The sequence below is a fragment of the Podarcis bocagei genome (assembly GCF_964188305.1).
Source record: "Podarcis bocagei genome assembly, chromosome: 1".
NCBI lineage: Eukaryota > Metazoa > Chordata > Lepidosauria > Squamata > Lacertidae > Podarcis > Podarcis bocagei.
Window position 1 is genome coordinate 16,638,155 of NC_138125.1, and position 17,446 is coordinate 16,655,600.

At 42.0% G+C, this 17,446-nt stretch overlaps 1 protein-coding gene across 3 annotated transcripts in view; it reads right to left on the reverse strand.

Moving 5' to 3' along the window:
• WDR20 (WD repeat domain 20) overlaps window positions 1-17,446 on the reverse strand; it is a 59,126-nt gene that overhangs the window by 17,527 nt on the left and 24,153 nt on the right. For 2 of the 3 annotated variants that reach the window (XM_081192729.1, XM_081192730.1), the window contains exon 2: window positions 1,599-1,781. In XM_081192729.1, coding sequence (XP_081048855.1) covers window positions 1,599-1,781 — 183 coding nt within the window. Of the gene's footprint in view, window positions 1-1,598; window positions 1,782-2,898; window positions 2,920-17,446 lie in introns of those variants that run through there. The other variant, XM_081192731.1, reaches the window with a different exon arrangement.

Here is a 17,446-nt window from a genome sequence, read left to right on the forward strand (position 1 = left end):
ATTATTATTATCTATCATCATCAGTGTTGTTTAGTCGTTTAGTCGTGTCCGACTCTTCGTGACCCCATGCACCAGAGCACGCCAGGCACTTCTGTCCTCCACTGCCTCCCGCAGTTTGATCAAACTCATGCTGGTAGCTTCATCATCATCAGTAACAAGGCTTTAAAGCCAGTACAAAATTGTGGAACAAGGTTTGTGACTTACAACTGCTCTCACAGTGTTATATTTTCTTTACAAACCACTGCAATGAACGATAAACTATACCTAAAGCAAATTGCAGCAAATTTTGTCCAAATTGTGCTGATCCATCTTTGGAGAGCTAATGATCTGGGATAGCTAAGTCAGTAGAGGATGAGACTCTTAATCTGAGAGTCATGGGTTCGAGCCCCATATTGGGCAAAAGACTCCTGCGTTGCAGGGAGTTGGCCAAGACGACCTTCGTGGTCCCTTCCAACTCTACAATTCTGTGATCTTGCCTTGTATGCAAAAGGAGAACAGGGGGAGGTGTTTGGGCACAGTTGTCTTACATTATGAATTACCCACCCCTCTAGAATAGTTACTTAGCAATCCAAAAATCACTTTCATGGTCCCAAAAAGTTTCATGGTTCCAAAACTGTCTTGGGTATGGCAAAGGCTGGTATGTATGTGTTCCAGTTCCATTGCATGGTAAAATACTTGAAATTGAGGAAAGCTGCAAAGCAGTAAGCTGTTTAAACTAAGAAACCACTGAGTGCAACTCGCCTGAAGGAGCTCTTCGGATGCAGCTGTCCAAGCTCGAAGGTAAACCAAGAACTAATAAATTTATGTTCTGCAAATATGCAAGCTTTTAAGCATTAATATTAACTGAAATAGGTCTAAAGCATTCCATATAACAGTTCATGCAATCATAGAATGGTAGAGTCTACCCATTTCAGCACTGTGTCTACTTTATTTTATTTTTTTGCTGCCACAGGCAAAATTATTGGGCCTTTGGGAGCCAGATCAATCCCTCACCCTGAGGGTTAGCCACCCTTGGATTAGGAGATGACACAGATGTAACGCTGCCCACAGTTTAAGTGCACTGCTATAGCCCATACAGTACTCCAGTCTTCTGACAATAAGCAAATGGTGAGAAATTGAGGGTGTAAGAAAAACCACCACCTCTTCCATAGTGAAGAAGAAGAAGAAGAAGAAGAGTTTGGATTTGATATCCCGCTTTATCACTACCCGAAGGAGTCTCAAAGCGGCTCACAATCTCCTTTCCCTTCCTCCCCCACAACAAACACTCTGTGAGGTTAGTGGGGCTGAGAGACTTCAGAGAAGTGTGACTAGCCCAAGGTCACCCAGCAGCTGCATGTGGAGGAGCGGGGAATCGAACCCAGTTCACCAGATTACAAGACTACCGCTCTTAACCACTACACCACACTGGCTCTCCAGTGCATTACTGTGACACAGTCCATCTCACAGAATGTGATATAAATGTGCTTTCCCACTTTCAAAGGCTTCCCCTAGTATCCCTCCAAGGTGACTATTTTCAAATGGAAAAACAAACATGCATATGGAGAGCCCATAAAAGAAAAGAAAAGTTTGCATGCACCAAGATTACGGAATCCACTTACTTCCTCATTAAATAATTTGCTAGTTTCTTTTTTAATAGGATCTATAAGTTGCACCTGGCCTGCAGAGAAGCCCACTAGTAGAGAAACACTTTCTGCCGTGGCTGTTAAATGATTGAAGTCATGACACGTTGGTTGTGTTCCTTTGTATATCCTTTTATCTATTGGTTTACTCAAGTCAGCAGCCTGCAAAAAGATTGAAAATAAGATTAGCAATGAATATAACGGTACTCTAGTGTGCTCTACAATAGAACAAGTCTGATGTTTGTAGCAACTGTGGCAACAATGCAAGATTAAAACCCAGAGAGAGTTTAAAAACTAACTTTAAGTAGACCATTCAGAAATCATGTACTAAAGCAATTTTTGTATAGTCAAGAGTTGCTGCTCTCCCTGAGAGTCATCAGGAGGCCAAAATATATCTAGTCACTCATGAACTGACCTCTTCAGAAACGCACACAGTCTATTAAAAGTTGGCACCACCTGGGCTTCCCAATCAGACAGAACATGCATTAATAGAAAGCATTACACAGTAACATGCACATTGGCAGCACATACAAAAGTTCAAAGAAGTTGCAACTGGGTATGGATATCTCAATTCCTTAACAAGAAGTTCCCTTACTCTGTAAACATAGTGGACCAAAAGTTTTACTGTATATTAACACCTTAGTACAAGATTTGGATGACACGAAACTGCTGGCAGGTGGCCATCCTTGTTTGAAGCAAAATGTTCCAAGAATCTGTAACTCCACTGTATTATGTGGTGTGCCAATAAGCTTCACGCTCTACATGAAATGCATTGCTGCTTCATCTCTGGTCATCAGAGTCATTATCCGTTATCACAGAAGAGTAGTGCAATGGCATAGCGCTTCTGGTTTTGAAGGCTATGAGGTTCATCAGGTACCCCAGATAGGTCACTCCATCAGTCTAATCTATTTTACCAGCTTGTTGAAAGGATAATTCTGCATCTTCCATTTAGGCCAATTTGTACCAGGCCCCCACAGGACCTGAACCATGTGCCCCTAAATCTGTTCTGGGGATTCCCCCAACCCTCACAAGTACATTTGGGGAGGATGCAGGGAACACCTAGGGAGAGAAGATGGGAGAAAAGTCCTGTTGCACAAGCCTTAACCCTTGCACTGGTGGGACAGTTACTTAGCACTGTATCAGACACAAGTCAATGCAGTAGGAATACCCAAAACATATGGTAGAAAAAGACTTAATGTTCAGTGTGGCACTGGCATAATAAAATAGCAGCTCTATGTTAAGCTCTCCAACTTCTCCTCATAAATTGAATCTCTCTTACCCATTACACTATGTCATCACATTATGAATTTGCACACCACTGGCTGCCATGAATGAATCTGCAGAGAAGCTGACATTCCAACAGGCTGCAGCAGAGGGAAGAAGAAAAGTAAAAGAGAAGAGCCATTGGCTCTGCTAAGTGGAACTAGCTGTCTTTTGGATTCTCAACTATGCCATGGCAGAAGCCATTCTATCAGGCTGTAGAAGAGGGGGAAATGGAAAGCAAGGCCACATGATCTGCTGCGCTGAAAGACCAGCTCCTCCTCTCACCAAACTGTTTCCATTCTAGCTGGGTCATTACAACACTCAACCTTTAAAACATTTGCATCCTCTACTCACATTCCTTTTTCCTTTTGTATCATACCTTAGATTGTAAGCCCCAGAGCGGGGGCTGCATTGTTTTTTATTGATCTTGTAAGTCATTCTGGAATCATTTTTGGCTGAAGAGTGGGATACAAATATTTTAAATAACTAGTGCATGGTGACATGTCATAAGTAAATGTGCCTGGGCATTAGAGAGAGATGCAATAATTCAACACAAGGTTTCTGCAATCTTTGTCAAGCCTAACATCTAGTTTCATCTTTATTGTCCATCATGAAGATGCTTAAAGATTACAAGAGCAATGTTAATATGTATTATTCTAGTACGGTCAACAATGGAACTAACTGAATTGTGGAAGGTGCATTTTTCCATATGACCCTTGCTATTAAGAGACAGTTGTGGCAATAGAGCGCTTAATACTTTTTAGTACAAATTATACAGCTGACAAGTAAATTAAATGCTTAATCTACATAGTGCTAACTTGGAGATCCTGAGAACAATCCTAAGGCAGTGGGAAGAACAGCTGGGAGGCGGCTGACCTACCTCTGGTTGGCAGAGAGTGGTCTTAAGGTCAAAGACCCACCACCTGCTGCAGCAATGGCAATCTTTGCTCCCTTTGGTGATTTAAACTGAGATCTTAAATATAATGTATTAGGAACTTAATCACAAGTCGACTTTAAAGGCTCTGATATTGGGAGCAAGCAGTTGGCAAATATATTAGAAGAACTGTGATTAACAGAAGAAGCCTACCTATGTCTACTCAGAAGTCCTATTGAATTCAATGGTACTAAGTATTGTTGGGATTGCAGCCTTAGGCTTTCCCTTGAGGCAGCATAAGGTAAGCAAATGAGTTTATTTTCTACCTCCTTTATAGGAGAAAACTGAATTCCAAATGGCTTGGGAACAATATTTGTTTTATGTGCACTTGCCTTTCCCTCCAATTTGTGCACAGAGGTTTCATTCTAACTACTGGAAACTTCACCCAGATTTATTGTAAACTCTAATTTTCTGTTTTCCTGTGGACTGGAAACATGGCTTTCAAGGTAACAATACCAATTACACTATATCAGTGATGGCGAACCTTTTAGAGACCGAGTGCCCAAACTGCAACCCCAAACCCATTTATTTATCACAAAGTGCCAACACGGCAATTTAACCTTTATATCTCATTTTTTCTGTGTGTTTCACGTTTCTTCTTTATGGCTGCTGTTGTAATAAATAATCCTTCATAAAAGTTATTGCACTACATTCTTCATTAAATTATCTTCCCACTGATATATCATTTTATGGTATAACTCAGTGCTTTTTTTCTTAAAAAATGTTTAATGGCATTCTCATATTGACTCAAGAAAATCACCACCGGGGGAAAAATAAATACAGTTCAAATTGGGGAAAATAAATACAGTAATTTCTTCTCCCATTAAATTCACAAAATGTTTAGGGGTGTGTGTCCCCACAGAAAAAAAGCACTGGTATTACTCCAAAACAAAGTGGTGTTATGAGCCATCAAACCTCGCAAATACGTTTTTTCCAGAAGGTTCCACAATTTTGGCCACTAGCACACTGGAGGGCTGTACAAAGAGCCACCATCTCTCAATTTTTAATGTGAGATAATCATGATTGTCTGCATGTACACATACAAATAAATATAAATAAATAAACCCAACCAGGTGGGCAGGGTATTATTATTTTTTATTATTTTTTATTTTCAATGCAGAATCATAACAAAAATTACAAACATTGAATCCAAAATAATACTATACCAAAAAAAAGGAACATACCAAAAAAAAACAGAAAAGAAAAAGGAAACAAAACTAAACTAAAGTAAAGCATGCCGCATCGTAATATAGTCTCAGGTCTGGGAGTCCAAAACCTCCCCGCTCTTTTATATGGGTTAATAATTTATGTTTGATCCGTGGCTTTTTGCCTTGCCATATAAACTTTGTTAGGTCCGTTTTCCATTTTTTAAAACAATCATCTTTACCTATTATGGGAATCATTTGGAAAAGGAACAGAAGTTTTGGTAAGATATTCATTTTAATAGCCGAAATTCTACCCCAGAGTGTTAAATTCAATCTTGTCCAAGTTTCCATTTCTCTTTTTGTTTCTTCCCAATTTTTTTTATAATTATCTTCAAACAAATTTATATTTTTCATTGTTATTTGTATTCCTAAATATTTCACTTTTTTTTACAATTTGTAATCCAAATTTTTCTACCAGGTCCTTTTTCTCTTGATCTCCCATGTTTTTTACCATTAGTTTCGTTTTTTTCTTTATTCAAAGCAAAACCTGATACCTTCCAAAGTTTAGATGGGCAGGGTATTATTATTGTTATTATTATTAGCCGTTTTTTCGGCTGCCGTTTGATCACAGCCTCCATGGAATGAATTTCTCGGTTGCCTTCTGCGGGAAAGCCCAGCGAACATGTAAACCCAGCAGCCCTTTCTCAGGTTGCCGTCTTTATATGCTTACTGACCTAGGAGTTGAGCCCAAGGCAGCTTACTCCCAAGTAGGAAAAACAGACTGGCGGAAGGCCCTGGCACATCAAAAATCAATGCTTGCTCAGCTCCTCGTTCGCTCGCCAGGCCCTGGTGCCACAGACTTTGGATGGTGCGCGTAAGCCCTCCTCTCCTCCTCCTCCCCCGGCACGGAAGCTACGGCCCTGATGGAGCAACAGCGCATGTGCCCACAGAGAAGGCTCTGAGTGCCCTCTCTGGCATGCATGCCATAAGTTCGCCACCACTGCACAATGTGAACTCTTCTTCGCAATCTGAAGCAGTTCCTAACTTTGTTAGGAGGTTGTATCTGAAAGGTGCTCTGTGCTTCCACTCACACTAAGTGACTCTTCAAGTTATACTACCATGCTTCCTCAGATCCAGCCTCAGTACTTAAGAGAGTTGGAATAAAAGCACCGAACATCTCATCATGTCTAAATGCTTCAGATACCTCTTTGCCATTTCATATTACAGCACTAACATATTTAATAAGAGTCCACTAAATTTAAGAGACTGTGCAAGCCAGAGGGCTAACCACTGGACCTGGGGGCAAGCAATTTTTAAAGGGTTTGTTACAAATATAAAGAGCACCCTATAAGTAAAACAGAGGAAGCAAATACATTAACTATCCTTTAACTAACTCTTGGTTTTTAATGCTCTGAAGGATACATTTCTCACCTGTCTAAATGCACCTCTGAACAATGACATTTTATTTGACGGGAGGAGAAAAGGACTGATGGTCTTTGCTCTTAAACATCTTGGGAGCCGTAATATTTTTCATTCATTATTCTTACCATGCTGGAGGAACACATTAATACCATTGCTAAACTATTCTCTGCAAGACAGATACTCAGTGTGAAGACGTTTCTGCATGACACACTGGTATAGGACAGTCATCAGAAACAGATCTAGCATCAAATTAGAGCCAAGCAAGCCCAGAAACACATACACACATTGCATTTTATGTGCCCATTTTTTCTTGGCAAGAGATACTGAAGTCGATCTCTTATGCTAACCCCAAGGTGCCTGGATGACAAAATATGATTTTGCATAGGGATCTATCTAATCCACACCCCATTTCCAACATACTCTTCCAGGAAATCTGCAAGTATGGTATGAAGCAAACAAACTTCTACTGATGTTTATCCCCAATCGCTGGTATTTTGGCATACTTCCTTTGAACATGGTGGTTTAATTTAGCTATCATGGTTAACATTCTCTACAAATCTACCATTTAGACTGGAGACTATCACAACATTTTATTGAATAAAATTTCGTGAATTATATGACAATTTACCAAATATTACGGTTTACCACAATCCAAATCTCTGCTCTTCTAATATTGCTGGTAGGATTACCAAATACCAACATCAATCTATTCACAGCTAAGTGGCAACAGCATCCGCTATGGTTCAATTTTCTCTTCCCCACCTGCACTACCCAAAACAAAACCAGAGTAAGATGTAGCCAATGCTAATGTGCAGCAAACGAAAATACTGTTTTGAGAGTCCTAGATAAACCTTTTATACCAAGGTGAAAGATACATGGTGACTTAAATTCAGGTACAGTGGTGCCCCGCAAGACGAACGCCTCGCAAGACGGAAAACCCGCTAGACGAAAGAGTTTTCCGTTTTGGAGGCGCTTCGCAAAACGAATTTCCCTATGGGCTTCCTTCGCAAGACGAAAGCCCATAGGGAAATCTCCAGGATTACAATTGGATTACAATTCCCAGCAGCCGGAGAAGGCCGACAAAGTTGTGAGAATCGCCAACTATCTTTCTGCTTCAAAAGGTGGAGGATTCAGGATCTGTGAAATGTGGCAGCCCTAGTTACTACTCATGGGTACCCATTGCATTTCATTTCATTATATTGAGTATTCTTTGCTTACTATGTATAATTACAGTAGAAGTGACAGTTTGTTCTATTTTGTGACACTGAAAGCAAGCACAAAATTACCCGTCACTATTGGTATCAACTGTGGATTTTCAAACATTCAGCTAAGTTTTATTTGGGACAAATGTAACTATCTAAACTTCAGAAGACCACACAACAACAACAAAACTTTCCACATCATTGCCCCCAAATCTCTAAGCCTATCAGCCCAGCTTAAGCAAAAACTGTATCTTAAGCCAAGGTGTAAAAATTGCTTTCACATTCTTAAATGAACAGAGGGGCAATGTATTAAGCAACAATTAGAAGTTGTGGTGGGAAGCAGTCAGAGTTAATAAATGATTATGCAAATATTTATATTAATAACTGACACAATTTAGCAAACACAAATCCTTGAAAAATCACACTGCAAGTCAGTTTTCTTATTTATGCACCCAGAGGAACCAACTGAGGGTGTTGCTGTTTTTAATGGTAAATTACTGCCCCAAACACAAAGTCCTGCTCTCCTTCAGTTTTTTGAATTGCCCTGGGTCTGTTCGGCTAGGGCAGAACACTCTTTGACCATCATCCCAGGGGGATGAGCCGCCATATTGGACAGTGCTGTGCACTTTCTTGTGGAAGAAAACAATCTTAGGTGAGCCACCTATGTTGCTGAAGAGTCCTTTTCAGCTGAAGAGATCAAAGGCCTTTGTCAGGGCTATGAAGGTGATGTACAAGGGGCGTCTCTGCTCTCCGCACTTCTGCTGCAGTTGATGCAGTGAAAAAATCATGTTGACTGTTGACCTCTGAGCTCTAAAGGTACACTGTGACTCGGGAAAGACTTGTAAGCAATTGACTGTAATCTGTTGAGAACTATATGGGCAAAGGCTCAGCTCAATTTACTGGCCCGCATACAGCTCATTAGTGTCACCAGACTCTGGTCTGGCATCTTCACAGCATCACCTGATTTCAGGTGGAATAGAAAGACAGCTGGGAATAATCTGCATATTGTTGACATTGTTTCCCAAATGATGTTCCCCAGCAGTTTCATATAGGTATTTAACAACACGGAGGTTAAGATGGATCCTTGCACAACCTCAAAGCAAAATTGCCAAGGGGCCTATCAAAAATGCCTCAGGGTATCTTGATGTTTCAGAGTGATTTTGAACAATAAATGGCCAATATTTACAGAACAAGAAGTTCTATCATTAAGATATACTGGGAGTATTCATTTTATTCATACCAGCATTTATATGCCACTTTTCATCAACACAAAGGGCTATTGATTGTGGTTATATGCAACAAAGGCTATGCGGTGGATAGAAAAGTCCAAATACATTCATTAGACACATCAATTCAGAATCTTTCAAGGGTTATCCCAACCTGCTCTCTGCATACCCCATTTACTCGTCTTAGGCTGGGCCAATTTTTAGGCTCCATACACATTCACAAAGCAATGATTCAATTCCTCTTTCAGGCTTCAGGTGACACCCTCAAAACAAGGATTTTCTCCCTTATTGCCTGCTTTATATTCTTCTGCACCCTTATGTGTTTAAAGCAGAGATTAAATCAAAATTCTGATGCTCCTTAAACACAATTTCAAGCCACTGAGACTTGTTGCCAAAGATCTGCATGACTTCAGATAAGTGGAGATGGAGATTGCTAGCATCATCCAAAAGGCATTCATTCAGTACACATACCACCACTGTTTATTATCTATTGTGTCAACTTCCATCTTTTGACTAAGCTCTTCAGATGGCAATTCAGCACTGCACACCATGCAATTGTGCTACATGAATGCATAAAGATTTCCATTCTTTGGTTTGGTGCAACATTTTGTTAAACAAAAAAGGTATTACAGCAGATTTCTCTCTTCTCTGATGATTAACCCTATGATTGTACTTACTTGACAAATCAGCACAAAAACCTGACATTCTCTAGGTCATTCAAAACAGTAGGTGCTTCCTATAAAGGACATAGTAACTGACTGGAAGTGCTTGCGTGTGATACTAAACCGTTCTTTAGTGCTATGTGCACAAGCTGCAATGAGCCTAAACAAAGCCTCAGGCTCATGCGTTCTCCTATCTTGTACAGCCAGGAGAAGGATTTTGCCAGCATTTTCTTTCACATTCCCCTCATCTTAGCTTGTCCTTGTGTACGAAATAGAAACTGTAGTTTACGGAAAGTTCTGCTTAGTTTAACAAGTCAGCTTCTTAACTCGCCATCTAAAGCTAGCTTATTTTGAACTAACCAGTGTATGTGATAAACTGCAATATTTTGCTTATATGCAACAAGCAGAGATTAGAGGAAAGTGGGGATGGGGCCTTGAAAAGCTCTCCCTGTAAAATGGGTAAGGAGGAAATGAAGCCCAATGCTTCACGTGAGTTTGTTCCACCTCATGCATGTAGCACGAAACCTTGGCCTGGTTCTGATCCACAAAACCACCTTTATGGCCTACCAACCTTCAACCAAAATCAGGGGTAGGAAAGCCTTGTCTTGTCATTGGAAGGTGGTTTTGGAGACCTGAGAAATAGGAAAGAGCACGAAGACTTCCTTACAAAGGTACTGTGCCAGAGGGAGAAAAGGCAATAAGACTATCCTGATTTTACTTCCCTTTGTTTATCTCCACCCGCATTCCTAGCCTATTGTGGGGTTGAAAATGTTGTGTATGCAGACACAAACTATCCATGTTTGTCATGCCCATGCCATAAGTGAGCAGCTTTCACTATGGCCCTTAGGCTGAAAAAGATATTAATGCCAATCCTACACTAAGCAATGGTTTAGTGCTGAGGTGGGGAGCCTCAGGCCCAGGGGTCTAATGCAAGCTCACCTCAATATAAGCTCACCTCACTGGCAGTGCTTCACTTCCTCAAGTGCTTTTGCCTGCCCAGAATATCTCTTTGAAATATGAACATCCCTTTTGCTTGCCTGGACGGAAAGAGGGATCTGCATGTGGGGAAACCTCTGGGTTTTGCAAGGCTGGAATGTGGCCCATAATTCAAAGGTAAGAACGACAGTTGCTGCTCCATTGACTGTTTTGCCTCTCGCCCACCCATTTCTGTCTCTATTCCCACCCACTGCCAGCATGCGAGAAGGTTCCTATGAGGAAACTCGCCCCATCCAGGGTTTAGTGTTCCATGCAAACTAGGGCAATGTCTAAATCCGGTCCTTAATGTAGTATCAAGTCAGACTCAATGGTTAGCCACTCTAACTGTCCAATATTATTTTTCCTTTTTGAAATTAGAATGATTCCAATTTGGCTGCATTTTATGGCCAAATGCATGGGTTTCTTTAAGGTTACCCTGCTGGCTAATCAGCAGCGGCTTCAGGACAGGGTGTTCAGGAGGAGAAACAGGTGGTGTGTCTACTTCCCTCTCCCCAGTAGTTGTTTTTCAATTCAGAGTAGTACTACAGCCAGCAAGTTTCAAATATAAGTCTCCAGGGGGGGCGGGGGAGAGAGAAATGGGTTTGGAGGGTGGCATATTTGGATAATAAAAAACAGCCCTAGGGAAAAGATTACTCACCATCTCTCAAAATTTTTGATTTGATTTTTTAGGTTCCTAAAGAGATGTTACTCACATCTGTGTGTAATGTCTACTTTGGCCCTTAAGCAACAGGTTTTTTTCAAGTGCAAACACACCAACATGTCAATTATCAAGTACTATATATAAGTATCAAGTAGCACAATACAAACAGTAATACTGAAACCCCAAAGATCTTAGCACCTTGGTTGAAAAATAAATGTATTACGGATACTGGCATTTCAGTGTAAAAGAAACTGTTCACAGTCCTATAATATGCACACCACAGAAGTCAAAATCTTAGGTGTTCATTTTTCACTTAGATGTAAATAAGTTATCAACAAACTAAATGCAGTTTGCATAATTTTATCTTGGGTTGCTATGGAGATGTTCTAATGTGGTGTGTCAAATTCTGATTTTCTAAATGGTTGTGTCAAATTCTGATTTTGTACTTTTGTTAAATTGTAGAGATGTTTTTCATCATATGGAAACTGCCTAGTAAGAACAGGTGAGAATTACAAAATGATTCAATTATTTAGTATTGCACCATGCAATAAAAACAAAAATCCCAGAGACACCTGCTTTATGAAATGTTAAGAAATGCATAGAAGTCTTAATTTGCTTTTGTCTTGGAACTGACATGTTTTATTCCAAGTAAGCTATGAATAAAATGTCATTTTACAGCACTCCTTGAATGCTAAGAATGAGAACCAGCTGGTTTATACATACATTGTAAATTGATTGTCAGGGTCGTAAGAGGTGCAGAAGTATTTTAACTCTAAGGCAGCACGAGGCAGAAGTTCTGGACTAGAGTTCAGATGAAGTTTTTGGAATAAGTGAACTCCTTCCTGTCCATAAAGGCTCCCGACATTTTTGGGTCATGGACACAACTGCAAACCCGGGAAACTACAGTGGTGCCCCACAAGACGAATGCCTCGCAAGACGGAAAACTCGCTAGACGAAAGAGTTTTCCGTTTTGGAGGTGCTTCACAAAACGAATCTCCTATGGGCTTGCTTCGCAAGACGAAAATGTCTTGCGAGTTCCTGCGGGTTTTTTCCCCTCCCCCCCTTTTTCTAAGCCGCTAAGCCGCTTATCAGCTGATCCGATAACCCGATAAGCTGCTAAAAGCCGCTAATAGTGCTAATCCGTCAATGGGCTTGCTTCGCAAGACGAAAAAACCGCTACACGGAGAGAATCACAGAACGGATTATTTTCGTCTTGCGAGGCACCACTGTATCAGAATGCTTCATTCGTGTTTAATTTCAGTGAGGGCGGGGAGACTCTGTGCACAGAAGCATATCCCTCTGTGGGCACCACCATGGTGACATCTGTGTCACAGTACTATGTCTGTGTAAAGGTAGATCAGATATACTTGTTGCAATAATTATGCAAGCCTACCTTGCAACAGGAGTTGGCAAGCAGCCTATGTAAATCAGAGTCAGATTTGTTTCAAAACATATAGGACAGGATACAAAAAATTCTAAGCAAGGGTTCAAGTACTCTGGTACATGTACAAGAAAGTTTCTGTTCTCCACTTTTGATCAGTGTTCCTTGTGGTATGCCAGAGATTGTTTCTACAAGTGCTTCAAGGTGGTCTTGTGCAAAGCAAAGGGGCTGTATGTGCAGAAGCCCAGAACAGAGCTCTTTACATCCCACCTACTTTAGCAATTGATTGACTGCATTTCTATTCCACATCTGAGTAAGTTTTCAGGGGAGCAAACTATCAGAAAACAAAGTGTGAAATGCAATGAAAAGACAAATCAAGTCTAAAATCACAGAGGGATATGCCAGCGAGAAACTAAACAATTTGTATTTTTTTAAATGGTGCTTATTATTGTACAGCACCCTGCTATTTGATAATTTGACAGTGCAGAAATACATACATACATACATACATACATACATACATACATAAGGCCTGAGGGAATAAAGAGGAATTTGCTAAGTGCAAGAAGGGCATCAAGGAAGACACCAGGTGAGCCTCTCTGAGTCTACAGTCAGGGCACACCTTTTGAAGAGGCCTTCTTCCCAGAATCCACCTGCATAACCTTATCTCTCTGGTGTACTTAAAGGCCTCAGAAGTAGAGTTCAAAGTCAAAATAGGTATAAGGTACACTAGTCAACACTACAGCAGGCTCATAAATGGATCAGGAGCGGTATGTATTTTAATGGGATGAATAGAGTGAAATGTTATGATTGGTGGAGAGAGAGAGAGAGAGAGAGAGAGAGAGAGAGAGAGAGAGAGTGACAGAGAGAAACAAAGAGAAAATGTACACATAGTACTGCTGCGGTGGGAAGGTAAACAGCATTTCCATGTGCTCTGGTTTCCGTCACGGTGTTCCGTTGTGCCAGAAGCGGCTTAGTCATGCTGGCCACATGACCCGGAAAGCTGTCTGCGGACAAACTCCTGTTAGGATATTTCCGTTCCACCTTAAAAGGGAGCAGGCTTTGTGAGTCAGAGTCTGCGTATTTCCTGTTTCATAGGATGTTTCTGTTGTGTCTTTTGTTTTCGCTCTCTCTGTGTCTGGAGACACTGAAGCAGGCAGTCATGTTTTTTTTGTTCTGATCAACGCTGAATAAAACTTGTAAATAATGCTCTCCTGAGTGCGACTTTTGCTGTGCATTATCTGCTGATAGAGTGTGCATGAGCTCTGGAATGTGGCAAGCTATTTCTGGAAGCTCGTGTCGCTAATTGCTGATACTGTAGCTACGGGAGAGCGATGGATCGTCCGGCAGCCGGCTTGGGGGCCATGATGGACTTTGTCTCCCTGGCAGTATCCCAACAACTCCGGTCCCTCGGCCTGAAAGCGAGATGAGCGCTGCAACCCCAGAGTCGCCTTTGACTTAACCGTCAAGGGGTCCTTTACCTTTTACACATAATAGTGTTTAGCTTTTTGTGTTCCTTTGTTGTTAATACTGTTTAACAGATTATGAATGTTTTATTCATGATTTCCCTCTGTCATTTTTACAGCAACAGTTCCCAAAATCAATGATTTTTCAGAGAACCCTAGGAGGAGGAAGTTCAACTTAAATACAGTGGTACCCCGCAAGACGAACGCCTTGCGAGACGAAAAACTCGCAAAACGAAAGGTTTTTTCGTTTTCGAGTTGCCTCGCAAGACGAATTTCCCTATGGGCTTGCTTCGCAAAACGAAGCTTGCCCCGCAAGCTCCGGGGACAGCGGGTCTTCCCGCTGTCCCCGGACCTCTTTTGAAGCAAGGGGCGGCGTGGAGAAGCAATCTCTCCGCAGCCCCTTGCTTCAAAAGAGGTCTGGGGACAGCGGGGAAGAAGCGATCTTCTCCCCGCAGCCCCAGGTCCGGGGACAGCGGGAAGCGCTTCCCGCTGTCCCCGGACCTCTTTTGAAGCAAGGGGCGGCGGGGAGAAGCGATCTTCTCCCCACAGCCCCAGGTCCGGGGACAGCGGGAAGCGCTTCCCGCTGTCCCCGGACCTCTTTTGAAGCAAGGGGCGGCGTGGAGAAGCGATCTCCCCGCAGCCCCTTGCTTCAAAAGAGGTCCAGGGACAGCGGGGAAGAAGGGCTTTTGAAGGCAGGCGGGGGGAGCAAAGACTTTTGCCCCCCGCCCGCCTTCAGAAGAGGTCCAGGACCTCTTCTGAAGGCTGGCGGGGGGCAAAAGTCTTTGTCCCCCCTGCCTGCCTTCCCAGGGGAAGTCCTCTGCTGTCCCGGGGCGATTTTAAAATGCCGCCCGCCAGCATTTTAAGATCGCCCAGACAGCGGAGAAGTCCTCCGCTGTCCCGGGATTTTTAAAATGCTGGGGGTGGGAAGAAAAGCCCTTGTCCCCCCCCCCAGCCTTCAGAAGAGGTCCGGGGACAGACTGTCCCCGGACCTGGTCTGAAGGCGGTTTCCCTAGGAACGCATTAATTGATTTTCAATGCATTCCTATGGGAAACCGTGCATCGCAAGACGAAAAACTCGCAAGACGAAGAGACTTGCGGAACAAATTAATTTCGTCTTGCGAGGCACCACTGTATCACAAGTTCATCTCTACAGTCATGTTTCAATTTCCCACCCCATAATGAAACATTTAGTACCAGCAACGCAATTGCCTTGCAGTAAGTAAGTGGTGAAATTCATTGCTCATCTGCTCCCTTCACACACAAACCGTATGTAAGCACAGGTAGGTTAACAGCTCTGATTTATAGATCTTCTGTGCTGCATGACTTCAATAAGCTGTGTATGGGAAATGTATATTCTATTCCAGTGTATTTAAGATGTGGATGAACTTATGCCAAAGAAGAAAGACAAGAACAACCTTTGAATAGGGGAAGAGAAAGCAGCAAGTTGTCAGAAAAAGTGCATCTATGTTGAACCACAGAATGCTTTGCAAAAGTACGGCTTGGTGGCATGAAAAAAAAACACCAGTCCACTGAAGGGAAGAAAAATGAACAGTTGTAAACTTAAAGCAGATTAGCTTAAGCAAGTGAGCTTCAAACAGAAATTCTTGTCAGTGATAACTAAACAGCACAGCATGGTTATAGACATCTAAAGATCAAGAAACCTTCAAGCCAACACAGTATGCCATCTTGAGAAAATCACTGAATATTTAGAAACACACAGATTCTCTTTAAAGAGCTCTAACCAACTCTGGTTTTAATAGCATGGCACCAATGAAAACAGGTTTTCACCACTGGGAACACAAGAGGGAAAAGCAAGCTAATGGCAATGCCAACTCTCATCTAAGCTTCTTGATTTTCAATGACAACAGCTTGACATGATGTCTGAATTGGGAAGATTAAGGTTCATAGTATGCTTCAAAAATAGAACCAGAAGCTATGGTTTGTGGTAACCACTGTCTGAGCAATTCTGGTGTCAGGAAAAAGTGTGGTTGACAGAAACCAGGAAGTGCAGGATGGAAGGGGAGAGTAAATAAGTGACCATGTAAGCCCTTTACAGCCAGATTACGGACAACCCATAGTTTGGTTGTAATATTGGGACTGTGTGTCAATGGTCCCTTCCCTGCAACTGCAACTGCAAAAAGACTGCCCCTCACTCCACCGCCACACACTGAATTTGCACCTCCCTTTCCTTTCTTGGTACCACTGGTTCCAAGCACACAACTCTTTGTCACCACTTCTCAGCACTCAGTAGTTCACAGGGTGTAAGCTCCTGTCGCCGCCACCACCTACTACTGCATTTCTCCACTTCCAGATAGGCCAGTTGGAGCACTGGCTGGTGTTTGAAAGGAAGCTAGCAGCAAAATGGAGAGGAGAGGAGGGGAGGGGAGGGGAGGGGAGGGAAGAAAAGAAAAGAAAAGAAAAGAAAGATGGCAGACAGAAACAAGTAGGCAGAGGGAGGGAGATGGTGGCAGTTCTATAAGAATTAGCAGAATCCCAGCAGACAAGAGTCTCAGCCTCAGTGACAAAGCATTAAGGTAAACAGTTAAGCAAACAAGCAAGGTAAGCACCTGTCACCTGCACAGGTTTAGCAATAGGGCCAGTAGGCAAAGGCAGATAACCTTCCCACTTTATCTTACAAATCCTAACTTCACAACTGTAGAAGACCAAGAACAAAAAGCATGCAGGTAGAAAGCCAACAGGGTTGTGGGGGCTATTCAGTGTTATTGTGCAGTGTCATATGTACAACTATTTGTCTGCTGCACAAAATATTGCTGCAAAATGCTTTCACACTCCTGGTATGAAAGATTTCCAATATTCACTGAGACAGAAAAAACAAGTCTAAAGCACGTGAACAAGATTACTGTTCTCCTTGCTTATATACACTGGTCTCAAATTTCCCTCCCTAGCAGGTGTTTTCCTATCAGAGGAGTAGGGAAAGGTTTTGCAGACAAAAAATGTTGTCAGACGCAATTTTAAAAGGCCTCAGTAATTATTGAGCAATTCAATTTCAGTAGCTCTCTCAAAATGATTTCTGCTGTAGACTTCTCCCTTCCCCAAGGTCCAACTGAAACAATTAAAAGATGCACCCTAGCAGCATAACAATGTGAAAGCAATTAGCCTCATTTGTTTCATAATCATACAACTTGTTAACCTGGTTTAGTAACATTTGGAAGTTTGGCTTCGCAACTGGCAGCCAGCAGAAAAGAATTCACATATTCTCAAAATGGTGCCATATGCAGCTACTCCGTCATATGCACGCAGGTAGTCAAGTGGTGGGGTGGGAGTGAAAATGAATGCTGGGGTTTTGGAGCAATTGGCAGCCACCACTGCTAGAAGACAAGCTGGCATTTTAGTGTGTTCCCTCCTGGAAATCTGCTCTCTTTCACTTCCTACTACCCCCTCACCTATCCTAGTATACTAGCAGTGATGTGGGGCAGAACATTTTCCATATCAAAGAATGTTTTCTTAAAAATGAGTTAGTAGCATCATA